We start from the raw sequence: 17,770 nt of genomic DNA, 5'->3' as shown, positions 1-17,770 counted from the left end.
TCAACCTACCATTTCTTTAGGCTTGAACAACAGCTTTGAGATTTGTTAGATGCAGACTCGTCCAATCCGCAGAGCACAACTTCAGGATTTCAAGACGATCGTAGGCTAAGGATTGCAGTCCTATCGGTTCTGAACTCTCTCATACTTGACTCACAAGTCAACTCCCAACCTGCATACATTCAACTTAGTTCCCACTGAGTTCCCAACAGCATATCGACCTCGATTCGTTGTCGAAGCGTGAAGATCCCAGAAGAAACATTGGAGCCATCGGCTATCCTAGCGACTGGAGAGGAATGCGCACACCGGGACAAGGAAGCCATCATGATGGCGCCTTCGTGATCCTGTTGAGTATCAAAAGTAGATTCCATGGTGGCTAGAATGATAATACCGAGAAAAATGACCATGTTTACCACAATTTCCGCCTTCTCAATATGTTGAACTTCAATGTTGGCTGTGGAAAGCCCCTCATAGGTTCAAAATTTCCAAGCGGAAGATGCAGCGATTCAATGAGAGAATTAGTAGTTATGCATGCACCTCTGAGTTTCCTGCATGTCGTGCACAATTGAAGGGTTCCTTCACTGGCCTCTCTGGTCTCATTTCATGGGCTCCACTGTTTGAGGAATGTTTTGCAATTTCTTTTGTGGTTATTCAAAGGTGCTCTATCGCATTTCACTTCTGATTCTTCGCTGATGCTAAGTGAAGATAGGGATGTTCAGTTGACTATTTAGCTGCCGACAAGCTGCTTGAGTTTCCCAGGTATAAGGTTAGGTAACCTCAGGTTTCTGAAGGCCTTGAGGGAGAGCCGATGTTTGGTTCGACAGGGTGTCAGGCAATCCGTGGACGCAAATTGCAATGCCAGATCCATGGGTTTAAATAAAGTATTGATTTTGACATGCTTTTTCACCTCTAAAAGAATGACATGCTTGGCAGCAAAATATCATCATTGGGGATGACGGAACAATCTATTGCTAGTTAGTTAATCGAACACTATATGTAACTATATAACCCGCCAGGTTCTATGGAAACATACTTTCAGTTTTTACCATTGAGTAAGTGATACAACCTCCTTTTATCCCATAATATCTATAATATCTATATCCAATCTTGCAAGGCCGAGATCAACTCAAAGCTCGATTGGGAACGACTCCCCCCGACGTTTCGCATTTCATTTTCAAGATTCGGCCATAAGACAATTCGTGATTCCATCAAGCTTAAAGCCAGACTACACCTGGCGACGGCGGATGCAATCCGCAATCCGCAATCCGGCAGACCACCCCTCAAGTATGTACAAGTTATCCCCAGTAGATACGCGGGGGGATTCTGGATCTTCATTCACAGGCTCCTTTATTACCTTTCTCAACGGTACTCCTCTTGGTTCAAAATTCCACTTGATGTAAATATTAGTTAGTCAATTACTATTTGGCGTTGTAATGAAATGGACGGACAGGACCAGTGTTGGGGGTGATCTCAATACAAAACGACAAGATCTGTGTGCCTCAGAGTCGTAAGGTGTGGTGAACACCTAGGTGCCCAAGGCTACCTGGTGTGCTCATTGAATAACTCGAACGACAAACTGCACATTGATGCCGAAGAGCCATGGTTGGAAGAGTTGAAATCATGTAGTTATCACCTCTAACTAACTATAACGATTATGGCATTCTCCAGGGTAAAGGGACGATTTGCTCCCCCTTAATTAATTACTGGAAGCCGCCGACAGAGCCCACGATTTGCCTGGACACAACATGGTTTCCCCCTTTCCAACCTGAACGCTTTTTGCAGATATCTTTTTTTGCTCCAGCCTTCTCCCGTTCATTTTTTAAACCCGATATCGAATACCAAGAGACTCTTTTGCGTATAAAGGGATTACAGAATTAGAAACATGGAATTGTATTCACTTATGGCGATCTTAAGGCGTAGATTCTTGTTGATGACGATGGACATCTATCTGAGTGCCTCGCCTTGGAATCTGCAGGCCGTATCCCGAAGATTGGGAAATTTAAACGAGCTGGGACGCCGATGTGGCTCTAAATCTATTAGTTAACTTAACTATGGATGCTTACATAGCCCTTTAAGGGACTGAAGCTTCCAGATATTAAATAGGTAAATATGGAAGTTTAAGAAGCATGCAAGCAACTCACTATATTGGCTTGATAGGAAGTGTCAAACCCAGTTACCTGCTCAACAACGGTGCATTCATCCATCACTAGTTTCAAAGGCACAGAGCTGACCTTCTAACCATGCAGTATTCTGTACAGATTACAGCTGAACGGGATTCGGATTTCCTTGGCATATCCAATTCCGAGCCTGGCGTACTTACCCCAACAGCCAGAAGGGATTGGTGTCTCCTATCCTAATTGAGTGTACATCTGTACGGAGTAGTAGGGTGAGTTTTCCTTTTTTTTTTTTTTATGGTTCTCAGATTCAAATCTCTAACACTAACCCCAATCCTAAATCTCTTAACCTCGAATTCCAACTCCTAACCCATCTCACCATCTTCAACACAGAGCGCACTCGTAATTCCGGGAAGTCTGTGACAAGAATAATATCCTCCGCTGGTGTAAACTCGATGAGTAAGTTAGCGCTCAAAATTGTGCCAAAAAAGAAAAAAAAAAAAAAAAAAAACCCGAACCCTGCAACCCATTTGTGTGCTCCTGTATGCGTGGAAATGGCTTGGCAGCCTTGAACTTGTGTATCCACCGCTTCCCATGGAATGATGCTAAACCACAGATTAGTACTCTCAAACAAAATTTAATCTTTATTAGCTAGGACGTATCAGAAATCAATAGAATCAATCACTAATTCCGTATGGAGAAGTCGACGAGGATATTTGCTAGCAAGAACACAATTGCACAGGACATGGATAAGTATCGATCAATTTTGGCGTCCCACCCGTCTTGCCTTTTTGGGTTCAATTTCGAATTCAGAGGCGGGGAACAAAATCCCCCTTGCACAGGCTAGAATGAAAAACATAGAAATCTCCGGGCGTCTAAATGGTCTAATCTCAGCGGGCAAAAAGCTACCCAATTTAACAGCCAAGATTTACAATGGTCGGCCCCAAGCCCCTAGACCCTGATAACCTTCTTGGGGGATAGCAGCACATTAAATTGCTTGCGTTTGCTGGCGTGTGTGTTCTATCAGTTAGTTTCTGAGCGCACTGAGTGTTCAAACAGAGATTGAAGCTGCCATTTGACAAATCTGAGTGGCCTGAAATATCGAATGATGACCATGGATGGTTTTGACAGTCGCAACGGTTCCTTGTTAGTGTGATCTCCAAGGAATGCTGCCCAGGTCACATCAATCATTGCTTGTCTCGAGCTTTGCCTTACAGGGGATCGTCCGTTTTCTAATCAGCATGACTGTGCGGTTTGGCTGAAGAGTTTGAAACCAGATTACGTGTAGAAGGGAGATAGATGAAGATATTTATGAAAAATATGTCTCCTGGGATGGAAGAATTATTCGACGCTTTAGCATGGATTTCGCTCCCTTGAGGGCATTCGGGCATTGAGACGGAAACATGTTCTTCGCTGAATTTGAGTTTATTTTCGGTGGGGTTTTTTCTTTCTTTCCTTCCTTCTTTGGTGAGACACTCGCAAGATATTTCGTTCTTTGTTTCATAATATTTTGTTTTGAGTGCGTTCAACGTTCGTTTCATTAGGTTTGTGCCGTGTTTTGCTAGAGGTGTCAGAAACGATGAGCCCTGAAGAAACGAAGAATCAAAGTAAACGGTTTGTTGGTTGTGGGAGTGAAGCAAGAGCTCCCCAAAACGCATGTCTGCTAACGCCCCCGTTTCCCGTTCAGTTGATTTTGATATTGGTTGATTCTCTAGTTACGAAACGGTAATATTGGCGAACACGATGTCTTTCAGGGTGAGTTCCATCTTGTGCCACGAAAGAGGAGGATGACATGAAACACAGTAGCTACACGTTATATTCTCCACGGGGGTTAAGAAGTCCCTGCGTGGCTAGACCTGAGGGGCCTGAAAGGGCCGAGCTGGGAAAATATTTCGCAAGTGGACTAGGGAGTGGATTTTGATTTTTTGCTGCCGGCCAGTGAGCAGCCGCCGACTGGCAGCAGGCCTGCTACCATCGTTTGTGCTAGCAAGCTAGGGCGGTTACAGGGCAAGTGGATACACAATGTGTGTGCATGGCGTGGGTTGACCAGATGGCAGAGAAGCCATTACTTACTTTTATCTAAGATAACTAATTTGGGTGATATGCGGCGGAGGCCCGCCTGGATATTGTTGATATATTTATATCTGTAGATACAGACGGTAGTTTTGTGAGCGGATGTCCGGATGAGATGAGCAGACTGGAAAGGGAAAACAAAACAAGCAATCAAGCACTGACCCGATCTCTGAGACAATCAATCGGTGCGGGGAGTGTGATTGGCAGCTGGCTGAAACAGCGTCGCCTGTGTTCTGTCGCGGGTTGAAACGCTCGGCGGCGGAGAAGATGGACGTTGAGGCCAGGAGCAGAAACGAGGGATGTGCAGACAAAGAGCCGCCTCTCCCTTCCGCCTCATCCTTCCTGCTCCTCTTCCTTTCTTCTATCCTCAACATCCTTTCTCCTCTCCCTCTCTTATCTAGGCGTCTCCTGGACGGCGTTTGCTGCGAGTGCTCGTCCTGCCCATCCTCCTCCCAACACCCCCCCGCCACCTACTTAGCGACCTCTCAACCATCGCCCACCAACCACCAACCACCAACCACGGCCAGCCACCGGCCAACAACCAACCAACCAACCAACCAACCAACCACCAACCCGCCAACCCGCTCCCTCGTCTCTCACCCCCCAGCAACAATAAGCATCTGGCCTGTCAGCCTGGATGTGTCTGACTGCCTGATTGTTGGTAACCTGGTTTGAACCCCCTTCCACACCTCTTCTTTTCGTCACCCCTTCCCTTCACACGAGCTGGCGGCTAACTGCATCACAGTCCGCACCCACATTCGTTTCGTTCATTTACTCGATTTGAAGCCCGTGGGAAACCCAAGGCCAATATACGAGGAGGAATCGAGGAAGGGGGATAAGAAGTCATTATTCATTCATTTATTTGTCATTATTCACCAGTCTGTCGCTCCCTTGGATAAGTAATCATCGTGGAATCATATATCGTTTTGTGTGAGGTCGAGTGAGGCTACACGACAGCCTCAATACACACATCCTCCTCCATTCTCACCTCCAACCACCAGATATATTTCTCCGTCGCACCAAACTAGATATGTCCACCGCGGTTGCTCCACCCACCGCTGCTCCCCTCCCCCCAATGGTTGACCACAACCGTGACCACAACCGTGACCGCGACGGTGACCGCGATCGTGACAGAGACCGAGACAGAGATCGAGATCGTCTCACTGCCCTTGGCCGTGTCAACGACTCCTCCGCCTCATCGTCCTCCTCCAACTCCTATCCTGCTCCTGCTCCTGCTCCTGCCATGTCTTCTTCTTCTCATCCTGCTGCCACTTCCACACCGTTACAGGCTACCACGGATCGCGCCTCCGGCAAAACCACCCCCCCTGATGGTAAACGCTCGCCAAACATGTAGGTTTTTCTATCTTCTCACTCACACGTTATAATTTTCCTCTGGAAGCTAAATATCTTGTCTCTTATAGTTCTCGAAGCGGGGGCGCTGGGTCGTCCAAAATACTAGTCAAAAAGGAACCCTCAACCTCTCCCAGCCTCCACTCCAACTCCCGTCATCGTCCACGAAAACTTGATCTCTCCTCCAGCACCCTCTCCGCACAATCCGGTTCCTCCACAGCGCGCGGTCCTTTGACTGCAAGGGAAGGTGGATTGACTGCTATGCATGATGTTGGCTTAGCTTGCCTATCTCCCGGCTTCCAGACCCAAGACCCGATCATCCACGAGCAGCTTCAACGTAGCATCTCCGTCAGAGACCAACAGAGATCGATAATCGAATCTCGCCTGCAGAAAACAGCCAAGGGCGATGGTCCCGATGGCATCAAACCCTCAGAATCAAATCTGTTCGGTTCTCTCAAAACCCCGTCTTCGTCCAAGAAACGCCCTCCTCCGGGTTTGTCGATTGTTCCCCCATCAGCCTCGCAATTCGCCAATGAACGAGTCATCCAGTCCGCCCCGCTAAACCAGACCTTCACAGGCCGGCACAACCCACACCCCATCACCCGTCATCTTATAAACCACGCTTCAGACCATCGTATGAACTCCCCCATCCACCATGTCGCCCCAGCAAATCAGACAAACAATCGCCTCCCACCCATTGCCGACGTTTTCGGCTCTGATACCCTCGTCCCCCGCAATCAAGAACGCGATCACCGTGAATGGGATCGCGATGACAGGAATAACCCCACGCACAGACGTAGCAACAATCCAAACAACAGTAACAATGGCGGCTTCTACCAACCTAACAGTAATTCTAATACCAGCAGCAACAACAACAACAATAATAATAACAATATAGGACCCTTGTCCTCTCCCTCCCTTCCTGCAAACCACCCTACGTCCTCCTGCACAACTTCCACCACCACCACCACCACCACCGGTGGCAGCGCATCAACCACAAAACGTCCCCGTGAATACCGCTCCGCCGAAGAAGCCGTGCATGAACTCGCTGGTGGCCGCGAAGATCTCCTTCCGCGAATTGTCCACTACAACAGTAACACAAACTCAACGGTCACCAATAATAAGCAAAGCAGTACTACCAACCAACGTCACCAACCTGTCTCCCCACGGCTCCCCAGCACCAATACAAATGGCATCCAGCAACAACACACCTCCAGCTCGCTCCACTATCATCATCACCATCACCTCCACAATCAGCATCAGCAACAACAGCAACAATACCCTCACTCAACCGCCGGCCGCCGTCGCACGCGCAACGAATATGAGCGCGATAACGGCAGTCCACCGCTAGGTTCCGGGCCGGCAGATACGAGGTTCCGCGGCGCGCCTGCACCTGTCCCAGGCCCCACATCTGCTGCAACTCGTGGAACTGCTGGAGGCCAAGGGGGGAGTCCTGGCGGCGGTGCTGGCTATCCTACAGGTGGTGGCGCCGGTGCAGGTTCAGGGACTGGCGTAACGTTTGGGTATGGAGGGGGTCCATTTGGGGCAGGAAGAGATTCGCCGGAGACGCAGAGGAGGAAGAAAGAAGAGTTTTTGGGTTTGTGTGCACGGGCATGGGATTTGTTTCATTCGTAGGGATGTGGGGATTGGAATAGATTGTGGGCACTGGAATGGATGGAGCGAGGGCGGATGTGCTGTTTGCTGCTCACGTTTTGATGTTTCCTCTGTTCTTCAACTTCATTGTTGATTGATTGATCTTCTGCTTTGATCGATGCCGTTTCCGTCCTCGTTCCTCTTTCACTTCCTATTTCCATCCATATTTCTTTTCCGGTTTCGGTTTCGGTTTCGGTTTTCATGGTACCTGACCCCTTTCGTGTTTCGCCTTGGTATTTTTTTTTTTTTTTTTTTTTTTTTTTTTTTTTGGCTTTCGTTGCCACTAGCGGAAGGATTGGGGCATGATCTTGTCTTTGCTATTCATTTCTACCATATGCTGTACTATGCGATCCATCTGCTATTTGCGTGGATATGCTGGTATGGGTATTGGTATCGATATCGATAGCTTGGATTTCAAGGACGTGGTCGTTGTAATGCCCCAATCCTCCGAGTTTTGCTTTCCATTTTTGATAATGCTGTTGATGTTTCGGTTATGTCTTGCTTTTTTATCATATCCTCCTCTTTTCATCCTTGGGGGTTTATTCTCTTTATATTCCTTTGCGCTCTTCACCTTTTTATATATTGCTCACCCACAACTTCTCATTTTTTCATTTGCGCTTATTTTATTCCTTCCAAATTTTTTTCCTCTTCCAGCTTTCATACATACCCCCTATCAAGATACTCCATTGCTTCATCTGTCTCTTGTTCTCAAATGTTGCATTCATATCCAAACTTTTGAACTGATGCTATCCATTTGTTGTGTCAGTGGAAAGGTTGGCTGGAGTCTATTCTACTCATATCTTTGTTGATATCTCACATTTATGTTTTGTTACTTAAATTTCAGTTATTTCATTTTTCCTAGATGGGCTTTTTGATTTTTATTTTGGTATTTTGTTGTCGACTGAAAGGTGTCTGGTGCACCTTTTTGTCATTTCTTTTCTCAAAGTTTCTGTGAATCAGACATAACTTTTTTATATAACTTTTCTGTGAATAGTGTTTTCTCTTCGCTTTTGATTTTTGAATTTACTTTCATCTCTATCCATGTATCTACCGACTACTCATATCCCTTTTCATCTCAGTATTTTAACCTGTTCAATTGTTCATCTGGATACTGTTATGCCTGATTTTCTACATATCATCCAGTTAAAGCTCATTGATTCTTGATTTTGACTTCTCAGCAGATAATTGTTCCGTTCCTCATTATTCATTATCAATCCTTTCTAGCCCCTGGATTTGTTTTTGACAAACCATCGTGTTTATTTAATATCTAATGAGAAGGGCATTTACAGGACTCAGCAAATTTTTACTAGGTCTAAAAAGGTTTTAAAACATCTGGGCATGTGATTCATTTATAGATTCAGGTGGTAACATCTTTCGAGCTTGAGAATATTGTTCAATATACTCTGTACATGAGCATGAGTAGTAGGATAAAGAGACAAAAGGTGTATATAGGATTCTTGTTATGCAGAGTGCGGTCGTCTATACCAGCTATGATGGTTTGTCCTACTTTCTCTCGTCACCACTCACTTTCACGCAGGATTTTGCGTAGTGATTTTTCGTATTCTTCCTTCCTTTCTTCTTTTTTTGGAATTGACAAAGGAGACAATCATTTGAAAATGAGCCGGCTAAGAAGATAAGTAGGTATATCGATGCCTGTAGGATGTGTGCGCCGTATAGATGATGTTTGAAAATCAAATCCAATTACATTCGGCTCCTCACTATGTTACAGGGTATCAACGTATAGAGGAAAGTACACGTAGGTTCTAGAGTTATTTCTATTATGATACAAAAGAGAAAGAAATACCCAAAGAGGGTACAGTAGGAAAGGGTAGGTCAGAGGAAAAAGAAACTTCACTCTGGCCCCCAATGCCCCAATGCAAAAATGCAGTCCGTAAATCCAACGCCCAACGTAAACGATAGCGTCATAATTATAAATCCCCAGTTTCATATGCGCCAAAGCTCACGTAGCCGGCCACTCAGCTTTCGGAACGCGACGCAGTCCTTAATTCGTTTCAACTCGAGCCCAATGCAACACCACCATCCGTCTCGCTATCTCCGTCCCGCTCCCCTCCACATATACTCTCCTCGCCAGTAAGAGTAATGGCATCTGTAGCAGCTGTCACATCGCGCCGTTCAGCCTTCTTCTGCTTCTTTACATGGTTCTTCTTTTCGACGAGGACTCCTGCTTCTTCGTTGCCCGTGTGGATTTGGAGATGCCTTTCGGTCAAAAGGATGCGTGAATGCCCACGCTGCGTCGGCGACGGCGTTCGCTCTTCGCCATGACTCTTCTGGATTCGCCCTTGAGAACCCTCCTCCCCCCCTTGACGATGGGGTATCGATATAGCCGCGGTCTCAACACCGGTCTCCACAGTATGCAGATTACCAGCGCCGCCCTCCTCCTCCTCCTCGTCCTCCTCCCTCCGTCCATCCATCCGTCTAATAGCCTCCTCATCCCTCGCCAACTGCACATCCCAGAACCTCTGGATATCCTCTCGCGAATGCGATTTCGGCAGATGCGCTTCCACATTCCCATCCCCATCCTCTTGGGCATTTCCTCCACTTTCCCCCGCCTGCCGTTGATGTTGCCATTGCAAACCTCTCCTCAGCTCCTCCCACTCACGCACCTTGCAACTAACATCCGCATGGCGCGATAGCACGCGCAGTTGCCGTAGGACGGTGTCAAGCACCTTCTCCTCATGCGCGGGTGGGTGCTCGTTTGCGAATTCGGGGATTTCGATGATGTTGTACGGCTGCGCGAGGGCTTTGAGGGCGCTGTCATCGATGAGGAGGGTATTTGTTTGGTTCCAGGGTGTGTCGTCAGATGGCTCCTGGTTCCTCCTGTCTTTTCCTTTCTTCTTTTTCTTCTTCTGCTTCTTCATGCCGACACTGACGTCGCCGCCGCTCATAGCAGGATTAGCCGTGGTGGTAGACGTAGTCGTAGCATTACCCTCGTCGTTTCCATTCCTCTCATTTTCAATTGTTGCCGGGTAGGACTTTGCGATTCCCTTGTGGGCCCACACCTTATCCAGTCTCTTGTAAACCTGCACCTTCTCTGCATACTGCTTTGCGCTCAACCCCAACGTATCCCGCGCCCAGACGGCGACAAATTTCTCCCTCTCCTCCGCCACGAATGCCCTCTCCAGTACCTCTCGCACCGTCTGCGGTCGTGAGCTCGTCCATACCATCACAGTGTAGTTCTCGAAGAGCTCGTTGATAAAGTTGTATAGGCCTGGGCGTGTCTTGAAACGGAGTGGCCGCCGGCCTATGCGATGGATCAGAGTGCCGTTTAGATCGAGGATTATGAGGAGAGGTCGGGTGCTCGCCGCTATGGTTGGTTGTGAGGAGGATTGGGTAATGTAGGCGGTAGTTGCACTGGCGACAGTTGGAGGTGTGACTGAGCGCGGACTGGTGGAGGTTTGTGGGCGCGGGTTGGAGTCGGAGCTGTGGGATTGGAGTGGGCCGGAATTGAAATGATTGTGGTAGTGGTGGTGTTGTTGTAGTTGATGAAATGTGAGTGCGCGGGGAGCAGCAATTGTTGAGCGGTTTATAGGTGTGAATGGGATTGTGAATGCTGAGGCATATAGACGGTGTTGGAAGGGTGGGGATTGATATTGGTTTCGGTATTGGTCTTGATATTGGTATTGGTTGTGGTATTGCTGCTGTTGATATTGATGATGGGAACGAGTTGGTAATACCCATGGTAGTGGTCGTGATGCGCCCGCAACTGGTCTGAGTGTCACAATTAACAAAACGTTTGAAATGGTTCGCAAGATAAGGCAAAGTAAATATTCACATCGACGCCGTCTGCGCATATACAGATTGAGGTACAGGGACGTACCCCCGTTCCTGCAGGGAGTCCTGCACTGCAAGGGAATGGTATGTGGGCACACCAGCATCTAACGTTCTGTCACGCTCTCGCGTTCCCTGGTACCTTGAAGATGTCGGTTCGTAGGGCTGTGCCAGTTCACTGCCGCTCTGCTCATGTGCCGCCCACTTGAAATCATAAGGTCTCCGTGAGCTTGATCTAATGCGTTGGTCGTCCTCGCGCGCCAATGTGGGGTTTGGAGCATTCATGCTAGTATTCGTGGGTTGTTGAACCGGGGAGTGAGGGTGTATCGTGGCAGCAGAGGGCTGTGGGACCGGGTGAAAAGTTAGACAAAGAAAGAGGATGACTGAGAAGCACCATAGACAAAAGCGGGTAGAATAATTGTATAAATACTCACCATATAGCGGCCCGGCGTGTTTGTCGTCGTCCGTGATGGCTTCGAAGGGATAGGAACGGGCACTTGAGAGAGCAAAGGTCGCAATGGGACCATCATATATGAAATTCGAAGAGAGCGAATAGGAGACGGATAGGACTATACAGAACTTAATTCTACAAAAAGATCAAATAACTTTCATAGAATCAGCTGTAAATCATAAATTATATCTCATTGACCTGCAATTCTTCTTTCGAGGAGTCAATATAATCACATGACAAGTTTCTGAATTTACTTTTCACCGCTTTTGATATTAGGGCAAAATAATTTACACAATTCGACACTGCAAATATCTATCTGCTGTATACATCCCGAAGTACCCAGACATGCCAATTTCAAGTAAGCTCAACCAGCGGGTAAGAGCTCGACTAAGAGAAGAAGATTTTGAGCATTTCTCGGACGAATCAGTTTCAAATGAGTCGTTAGACGAAAGGGAATCTAATGAAGACACAGAGCAAGATAACAGAGACCAGCGTGAGACCGATGATGATGATACGGAGGATGATGGACATACAGAGATCTCTGACATAAACCCCTCGCTAAACACAATCTCCTTCGGCGCTCTCGCCAAAGCTCAAGCAGCCCTAGGAAAGCGAAAACGACGTACCACCTCAACAACGGACATCACACCGAAAAGGACAAAAGTTCTCAGCAGACAGTCTCCAACTCCCTCTACCTCCTCCAACAAAGAACATGATCAGGGCCAAGGACTATCCGAATTCCAGAAACACCTGGCCTCCAATGCCAAAAAACCTCCTCAAAAACTCACCCACCGAACCTCTAAACATGCCCCCACAATCCAATCATCCCGCCACGCCGTTTCCCGCAAACGCACCATCATCGAACCGCTCGCTGCCCCCAAACCCCGCGACCCGCGCTTCGACTCCGTCGTCCTAAGCCACAGCACCAACGGCAATCCATCCACAGCGGCTAACGCTGACATCCACGCGCGCAATAACTACGCCTTCCTCAACCACTATCGCACAGATGAAATCGCAGAGCTACGCAAGCAGGTCTCGGCATTACAAACCAAGAAAAAGAAGACAGAGCGTGACGATCATGAGATCGTGCGTCTCAAGCGAGAGATTACGTCCATGAGTGATCGGCAGCGAGCGTTTGAGCGGAAGGAGATGGAGAGGGAGGTGTTGGTACAGCATCGGCGAAGAGAAAAGGAGTTGATTCGCGAGGGGAAGAAGAGTCAGCCATACTTTTTGAAGAAGGGGGAAGTGAAGAAGGAGGTCATTGCGAAGCGGTTCACGGAGATGAGTGGAAAGGAGAAACAGAGGGCGTTGGAGAGGAGGCGGAAGAAGGTTGTCGGGAAGGAAAGGAAGGAAATGCCGTGGGGGCGGAGGGGGGTGGAATAGTTTACTTTATTTCCTTTCTCAGGGTTATAGTTTTATTGCGTTTGCTACTCTCTGGATAAGGTAATAAATAGGTGGCGGGTGTGATATCTTCTTTTCTATATTGTTGGCTAGGGACACATTCAGGATTATATTGTGGCAAAAATAAAATCATTACACGTATAGAGCTTGATGAGAAATATCAATTGATATGAACAGGTTTTTCGAAATTTGTAATCAGGTTCTTTTAACTTCATTGAATCGAATCATTATCATATTACTTCGTCGTAACATCTTCAACCGAAGCTCTTCGCGTTGCTGAAAGGGGAGAAGAAATTATAGAGGCGCTGTAGAGAGCAGCGCGACAAAACGTAATCGACTTAATAATCAATCCGCTCACTCTTTATTTGCAGACACGACCATCAGCATTGGGGTATTCCGTGCCATTAATAGTGATGGAAACGTCTTGGGCCCACTGGTCCTCGACAAACTTGCGGTCCTCCGGGTTGTTGGAATCCAGCTTGGTGAAAGTGTAGCTTTCCCAGTCAGGAGCGACATCAAAAGCAGGGGCAGCCTCTTGGCCGCGGATGAGAAAGGCACCCATGATTGCGTTGTCATTATTCTTTCCGTAGACAGAGACAGCGCCGAAGACGTACTTGCGGGAGGCCTCGAGACGGGTAAAGAAACCGCCTACAACGGGGGATGTTAGTAGTGATGAGCTGAAACCCGAATGAGCGCATTGGACTAACCAACTAAGTTGCTTGACATAAAGGTCAACTTGAGCTCCTTAGGGTACTTGTACTCAATCTTCCACAAGGAATATTCGTCTGGTTTGTAGTGTTCCCAGAACCATGGCATAGCTACTGATCGGGTGTCCTCGTTGGAGTACTTGCGCTTCCAATCGTCAAGGATCATGGTTGGCTTGCCGAGGGCGTCGAGAGGGTGTTTAGGCTTTGGAGCCGGTTTCGGCTCCTCTTCAGCAGGCGGCGGAGGTTGTGCCTTCTCTACTTTCTTGGGGGGAACGTTCTTCAAGCCCTCCTCAACAAAAGTTGGATTGGGGACAACAGCCTCGTAAACGTCCTGGTTAACAACGGTCTCATACCATCTAGTGACAGCTGGGTTATCCAAGCGCCAGGTCTTGCCAAGAACAAATTCAAAGCCACGAGAAGCCATCGAAGCGGCAAAGAGGTCAGCTAGAGTGAGACGTTCGCCAACCAGATAGGTGTTAGTGGTAAGGTGCTTCTCGAGAAGGGCAAAGGCCTTTAGAGCAGCCTTGGAACTAGCCTCAACAGAGGCCTTGTTGTATGGGTCACGTCCAACAAGAGGACGGAACCAACCACCAAGAGTAGGGACAAGTTCACTGTTGGCGAACGACATCCAGCGAAGGATCGAAGCATAGTCTTGCTTCGTCTTGCCTAGAAGGGTGGTCTTCTCATTTTGGGATGCGACTACAGCAATTTGCAATGTCAGTCATGGATACGAATCCGAGGGACATAAGCATCTCAGTCCAAAGGGACAAAGGCTGTACATTGCTTTTCTTTTTTTAAAAAAGACAAGAAAAAAAATACAAGTGGGATCAGAGTTCAAAGAAGTCAACAGCAAAACAATTCTGTCAGGGATAACTGAATGATAATATGACTCATCATATAAAATATGTCTGTGTGTATGCACGTATACTCGGGAAGGAATCTATACAATCGCAACAAATGGGGAGCGGGGGATACAAACGGTAAATAGCAATGGCAATGCACTCAGTCAAGACGTAGTCATTGGCGCCCACGAAAGTGGGGATCTTGTTCAGAGCATTTAATTTCTCATACTCAGCAGACTTAACAGATGTCTTCTCAACGAGTTTGACGTCGAGGTTGTTAGCCTTGGCTGCTATCCGGCACGCAGTGGTGCGAGGATTGTCCTAGAGGCGAAGACCTGTTAGTTGTGCTCTGTTGTGGTGCTCAGCAGCCCCTCCTTGCTTCAGCAAGCAATAACACACGAGGGTAGATGCCAGGAGAGCACGCCTGTCTCAGGGATAATACTTACAGCGAACCCGTAAATTGTGCCGAAAGCCATCTTGGAAACCACAGAAGGATTGGAATGTTCTGCAGTGGGAGGGAGGTGACGAGGATGTTGGTGTTGGTTGTGGAGAGAAAAGCAGAAAGTTTTCGTGTTGAAAAAATTGCCTGTTTGGGCCCGCCTTCGGAGCGGAGAAACTAAATTCGCGGCTGCTAGACACGTGATATACTCCCCTTCCGATGATTGAAAAAATCCAAGAAGAGAATAACAACGACGAGGAGGAGGAGGACAGTGTCAAATAACAATTAATATAATTTCTCACAGGCCTATCCTTTACAATGGCATGGCAAGGGCCGAGCTGTGTTGCTCGCGCTCTTAGATCTGCGCAGAATAGCTTTCGACGGGAAGCTCACCTCTCCCGCACAACATGTCTATCCGCGAGCACGACACATCCGCAGTCTCAAAGACGCTCATTATCGACATCACCCGAGCAACAAGTTGAAATCACCGCTGCTCCTCCAATTGACACGACGAAACTGAAAACTACCCCCCAACGCATTCTCCCTGCTTCGCCTGCCTATTTTACCGGAACTCCGAAATTTATCGACCATGTGTTGAAGCTGGAACAGATACACAGTAAATACTTCATGCTACCTACTGTCCCTGCAGGTGAAGCACCACGGACGGCGTTTCTTAAACACTCAGATTACAAAAATGCAATAAATGAGGAGGTGCCTGCTGCCAAATATCGCCAGCTCCAGAAGATTCTCTCCAGATTAAACCAGATCCGACCGGACAAGGTGCCCCAGGAAGTGAAAGATATCCTCAAAACTTTCACACGACCTGGCGATCCCTACCAGCAGAAAATTGTACTCAAGAAGCTCGATGAGATGGGCAGGGCTAGAGGCGTTGGCAGACGAAAAACATCGCATGCGACAGTGTGGTTGGTTGAGGGCGAAGGGAAAGTGCTAATCAATGGCAAAAACATTGTCCAGGTCTTCCCTCGCGTCCACGACAGGGAGAGTGCTCTCTGGCCTTTAAGGGCGACGAATCGGTTGGACAAATATAACGTTTTTGCTGTCACGCGAGGTGGTGGTGTTACGGGTCAAGCAGAAGCTATTACCGTTGCTCTGGGGAAGGCTCTATTGGTTCATGAGCCAGGGATGAAGCCAATTCTGAGGAAAGGTATGTTGATACATTATCTAACCATCCTTGCATGGCTGTATGGGCTGAAATCCCTTCCGCTGACTGCTTACTTTCCTTTTAGCCGGTTGTATCTCGACGGATCCTCGACAAGTCGAGAGAAAGAAGCATGGTCATTTGAAAGCCAGAAAAATGCCCGCCTGGGTCAGACGGTGAAGGAGTCATTAACGTTTGTCGCACATTTTCCACTTCTCTTTTCTCCTGTATTAGACTCATACTTTTACGCCCCTTCCCCCCCTTTTCCCTTAGCGCGAACCTGTATATCAAACGTTTTCCATATAGCCTTTTTTTCGTTTCTTATCCACCTACGCGCGGCTTGTTGACGGCTTCGGAGAGTAATAGAGAATAATTCCATTTCAAAACCTACCACTTAACCGTGGAATCAACAAATGCTCTTGTTTTCCTCGATGACTATAATATCATACATGGGATGATGTTACGAGAGGATTCCAAAACAAAGAGAACAGCCCTCCCGGGAATATTGGAGAATAGCTATTCCTAGAATTTAGAGTTCGATTATGCAATGCTACTGTGATTCTCTCACAGATAATTCCAGAAAGGGTTTGAATACCTCACTTCTCCTCTGCAGCCACTTTCCTTTTATCCTCACGCATTATCCGCATTGAAAATGCAAAGATCAACCCACAATATGTATCAACATTTTTCCATCCTTAACCAACTGACAAACCAACTTCTACGTTCAAGAAGAAGAGTTACCAGGCCCAAGTCGAAGATGTGTCATTCCATGTCTGCCCTATCCTTCCGAATTGGTATCCGCCTGTCGATGTATATCTTTTTGAATTACAATTGGAACCTGTATCTCTCTCGTTTGGAGATTCCCACAACAACAGATATACGAGCAGCCGGGCGGACTCACAAACTCTTTGAGCAAAAATGACGATATTCAGGTCACAAAGTCGGCGGCGTCAGAACCACGGCGCTCTTGTCTTTAGATCCTTTATCTTGAAGAACCTCTCTCCAATTCCACATCTTGTCATGAAACCCTCTAGAGTCTTCAGACAGACCCACTCCAAATGTCTCCCTTATATTCCTACATATCGCCGAGCCCTTTAACCCCTCCGAGTCTCTTTTCTTTGAGGTGCCGAGCATCATGCTTGGAGTATGCTAGTCATTGTTCTCTCTCGATAATCTCATGCATATTCCGGTCGCCATATTTTTGGTTCCATCTAGGGTTGGGTGGTGGGAGAGCAGCCAACCCAGCATGGGCTCCGCGAATCCTAAATTCGTCTCCTACATCTCTCCTACATTTTTACCGAAGCCTTTTTTTGTCTCAGTTCATTCTACCAACCCCCACAAGAAATACAAATTGAACATGCCCGCGACATCGCGCATTCGGCTTGAGTTCACATCCATTTCGGTATCGGCTGTTGCGTACACATCCCGCTTCGCACAAAGAATATCGCACACCAACCACCACGCGGTATGTATACTCTGCCGTCAACCCGGCACCTGTACCCTATCGACAGGATGGAAACACAAATTTGCCCGACGGATTGCAACCTGTTTACTGCCACCTGGCCTTTCTTAGATCAAAAGCAATGCCACAATCGTCCTTTGACGGTGCATAAAGCCACGTTATCCACAGAGGCCCGCTCTCGGACGGACGAGCGAATCTTGGCTAGTCGCCAAAATGTCACCTACTCATGGAACTCGGTTACTTTCCGTGAAATAAACTCCACAATAGCTTCGCAATGCATACTGGTGTGGGGACGAGCCCGTTTTCCCAGACAGGGCATTAGAGAGCACTTCC

The 17,770-nt window shown here is 47.5% G+C and overlaps 6 protein-coding genes across 6 annotated transcripts; 4 read left to right on the top strand and 2 right to left on the bottom strand.

Moving 5' to 3' along the window:
- Positions 1-5,259: 5,259 nt before the first annotated feature.
- On the top strand, positions 5,260-7,169 carry HCAG_08239 (conserved hypothetical protein; the record flags this gene model as incomplete). The annotated part of the gene is made up of 3 exons (XM_001537080.1): positions 5,260-5,534; positions 5,606-6,381; positions 6,433-7,169. 3 exons carry the CDS (start codon positions 5,260-5,262, stop codon positions 7,167-7,169), a joined length of 1,788 nt encoding a protein of 595 aa, XP_001537130.1.
- Positions 7,170-9,199: 2,030 nt separating this feature from the next.
- On the bottom strand, positions 9,200-11,503 carry HCAG_08238 (predicted protein; the record flags this gene model as incomplete). The annotated part of the gene is made up of 3 exons (XM_001537079.1): positions 9,200-10,916; positions 11,026-11,318; positions 11,411-11,503. The coding sequence occupies 3 exons, from the start codon at positions 11,501-11,503 to the stop codon at positions 9,200-9,202; spliced, it is 2,103 nt and encodes a 700-aa protein (XP_001537129.1).
- A 269-nt stretch (positions 11,504-11,772) lies between these two features.
- HCAG_08237 (predicted protein) lies at positions 11,773-12,810 on the top strand (the record flags this gene model as incomplete). The annotated part of the gene is made up of 1 exon (XM_001537078.1): positions 11,773-12,810. One exon carries the CDS (start codon positions 11,773-11,775, stop codon positions 12,808-12,810), a length of 1,038 nt encoding a protein of 345 aa, XP_001537128.1.
- Positions 12,811-13,189: 379 nt separating this feature from the next.
- On the bottom strand, positions 13,190-14,853 carry HCAG_08236 (elongation factor 1 gamma domain-containing protein; the record flags this gene model as incomplete). The annotated part of the gene is made up of 4 exons (XM_001537077.1): positions 13,190-13,476; positions 13,536-14,234; positions 14,515-14,698; positions 14,824-14,853. The coding sequence occupies 4 exons, from the start codon at positions 14,851-14,853 to the stop codon at positions 13,190-13,192; spliced, it is 1,200 nt and encodes a 399-aa protein (XP_001537127.1).
- A 281-nt stretch (positions 14,854-15,134) lies between these two features.
- Positions 15,135-16,155, top strand: HCAG_08235 (mitochondrial 37S ribosomal protein MRPS9; the record flags this gene model as incomplete). Its single annotated transcript, XM_001537076.1, has 2 exons — positions 15,135-15,981; positions 16,064-16,155. 2 exons carry the CDS (start codon positions 15,135-15,137, stop codon positions 16,153-16,155), a joined length of 939 nt encoding a protein of 312 aa, XP_001537126.1.
- Positions 16,156-17,221: 1,066 nt separating this feature from the next.
- Positions 17,222-17,588, top strand: HCAG_08234 (predicted protein; the record flags this gene model as incomplete). Its single annotated transcript, XM_001537075.1, has 2 exons — positions 17,222-17,440; positions 17,487-17,588. 2 exons carry the CDS (start codon positions 17,222-17,224, stop codon positions 17,586-17,588), a joined length of 321 nt encoding a protein of 106 aa, XP_001537125.1.
- Positions 17,589-17,770: the final 182 nt, after the last annotated feature.

The sequence above is a fragment of the Histoplasma capsulatum genome, genomic scaffold, assembly GCF_000149585.1.
Source record: "Histoplasma capsulatum NAm1 scaffold_10 genomic scaffold, whole genome shotgun sequence".
Taxonomy (NCBI): Eukaryota; Fungi; Ascomycota; class Eurotiomycetes; order Onygenales; family Ajellomycetaceae; genus Histoplasma; species Histoplasma mississippiense.
The sequence above is the reverse complement of the archived record's forward strand: the minus strand, read 5'-3'. Positions and strand labels throughout refer to the sequence as shown.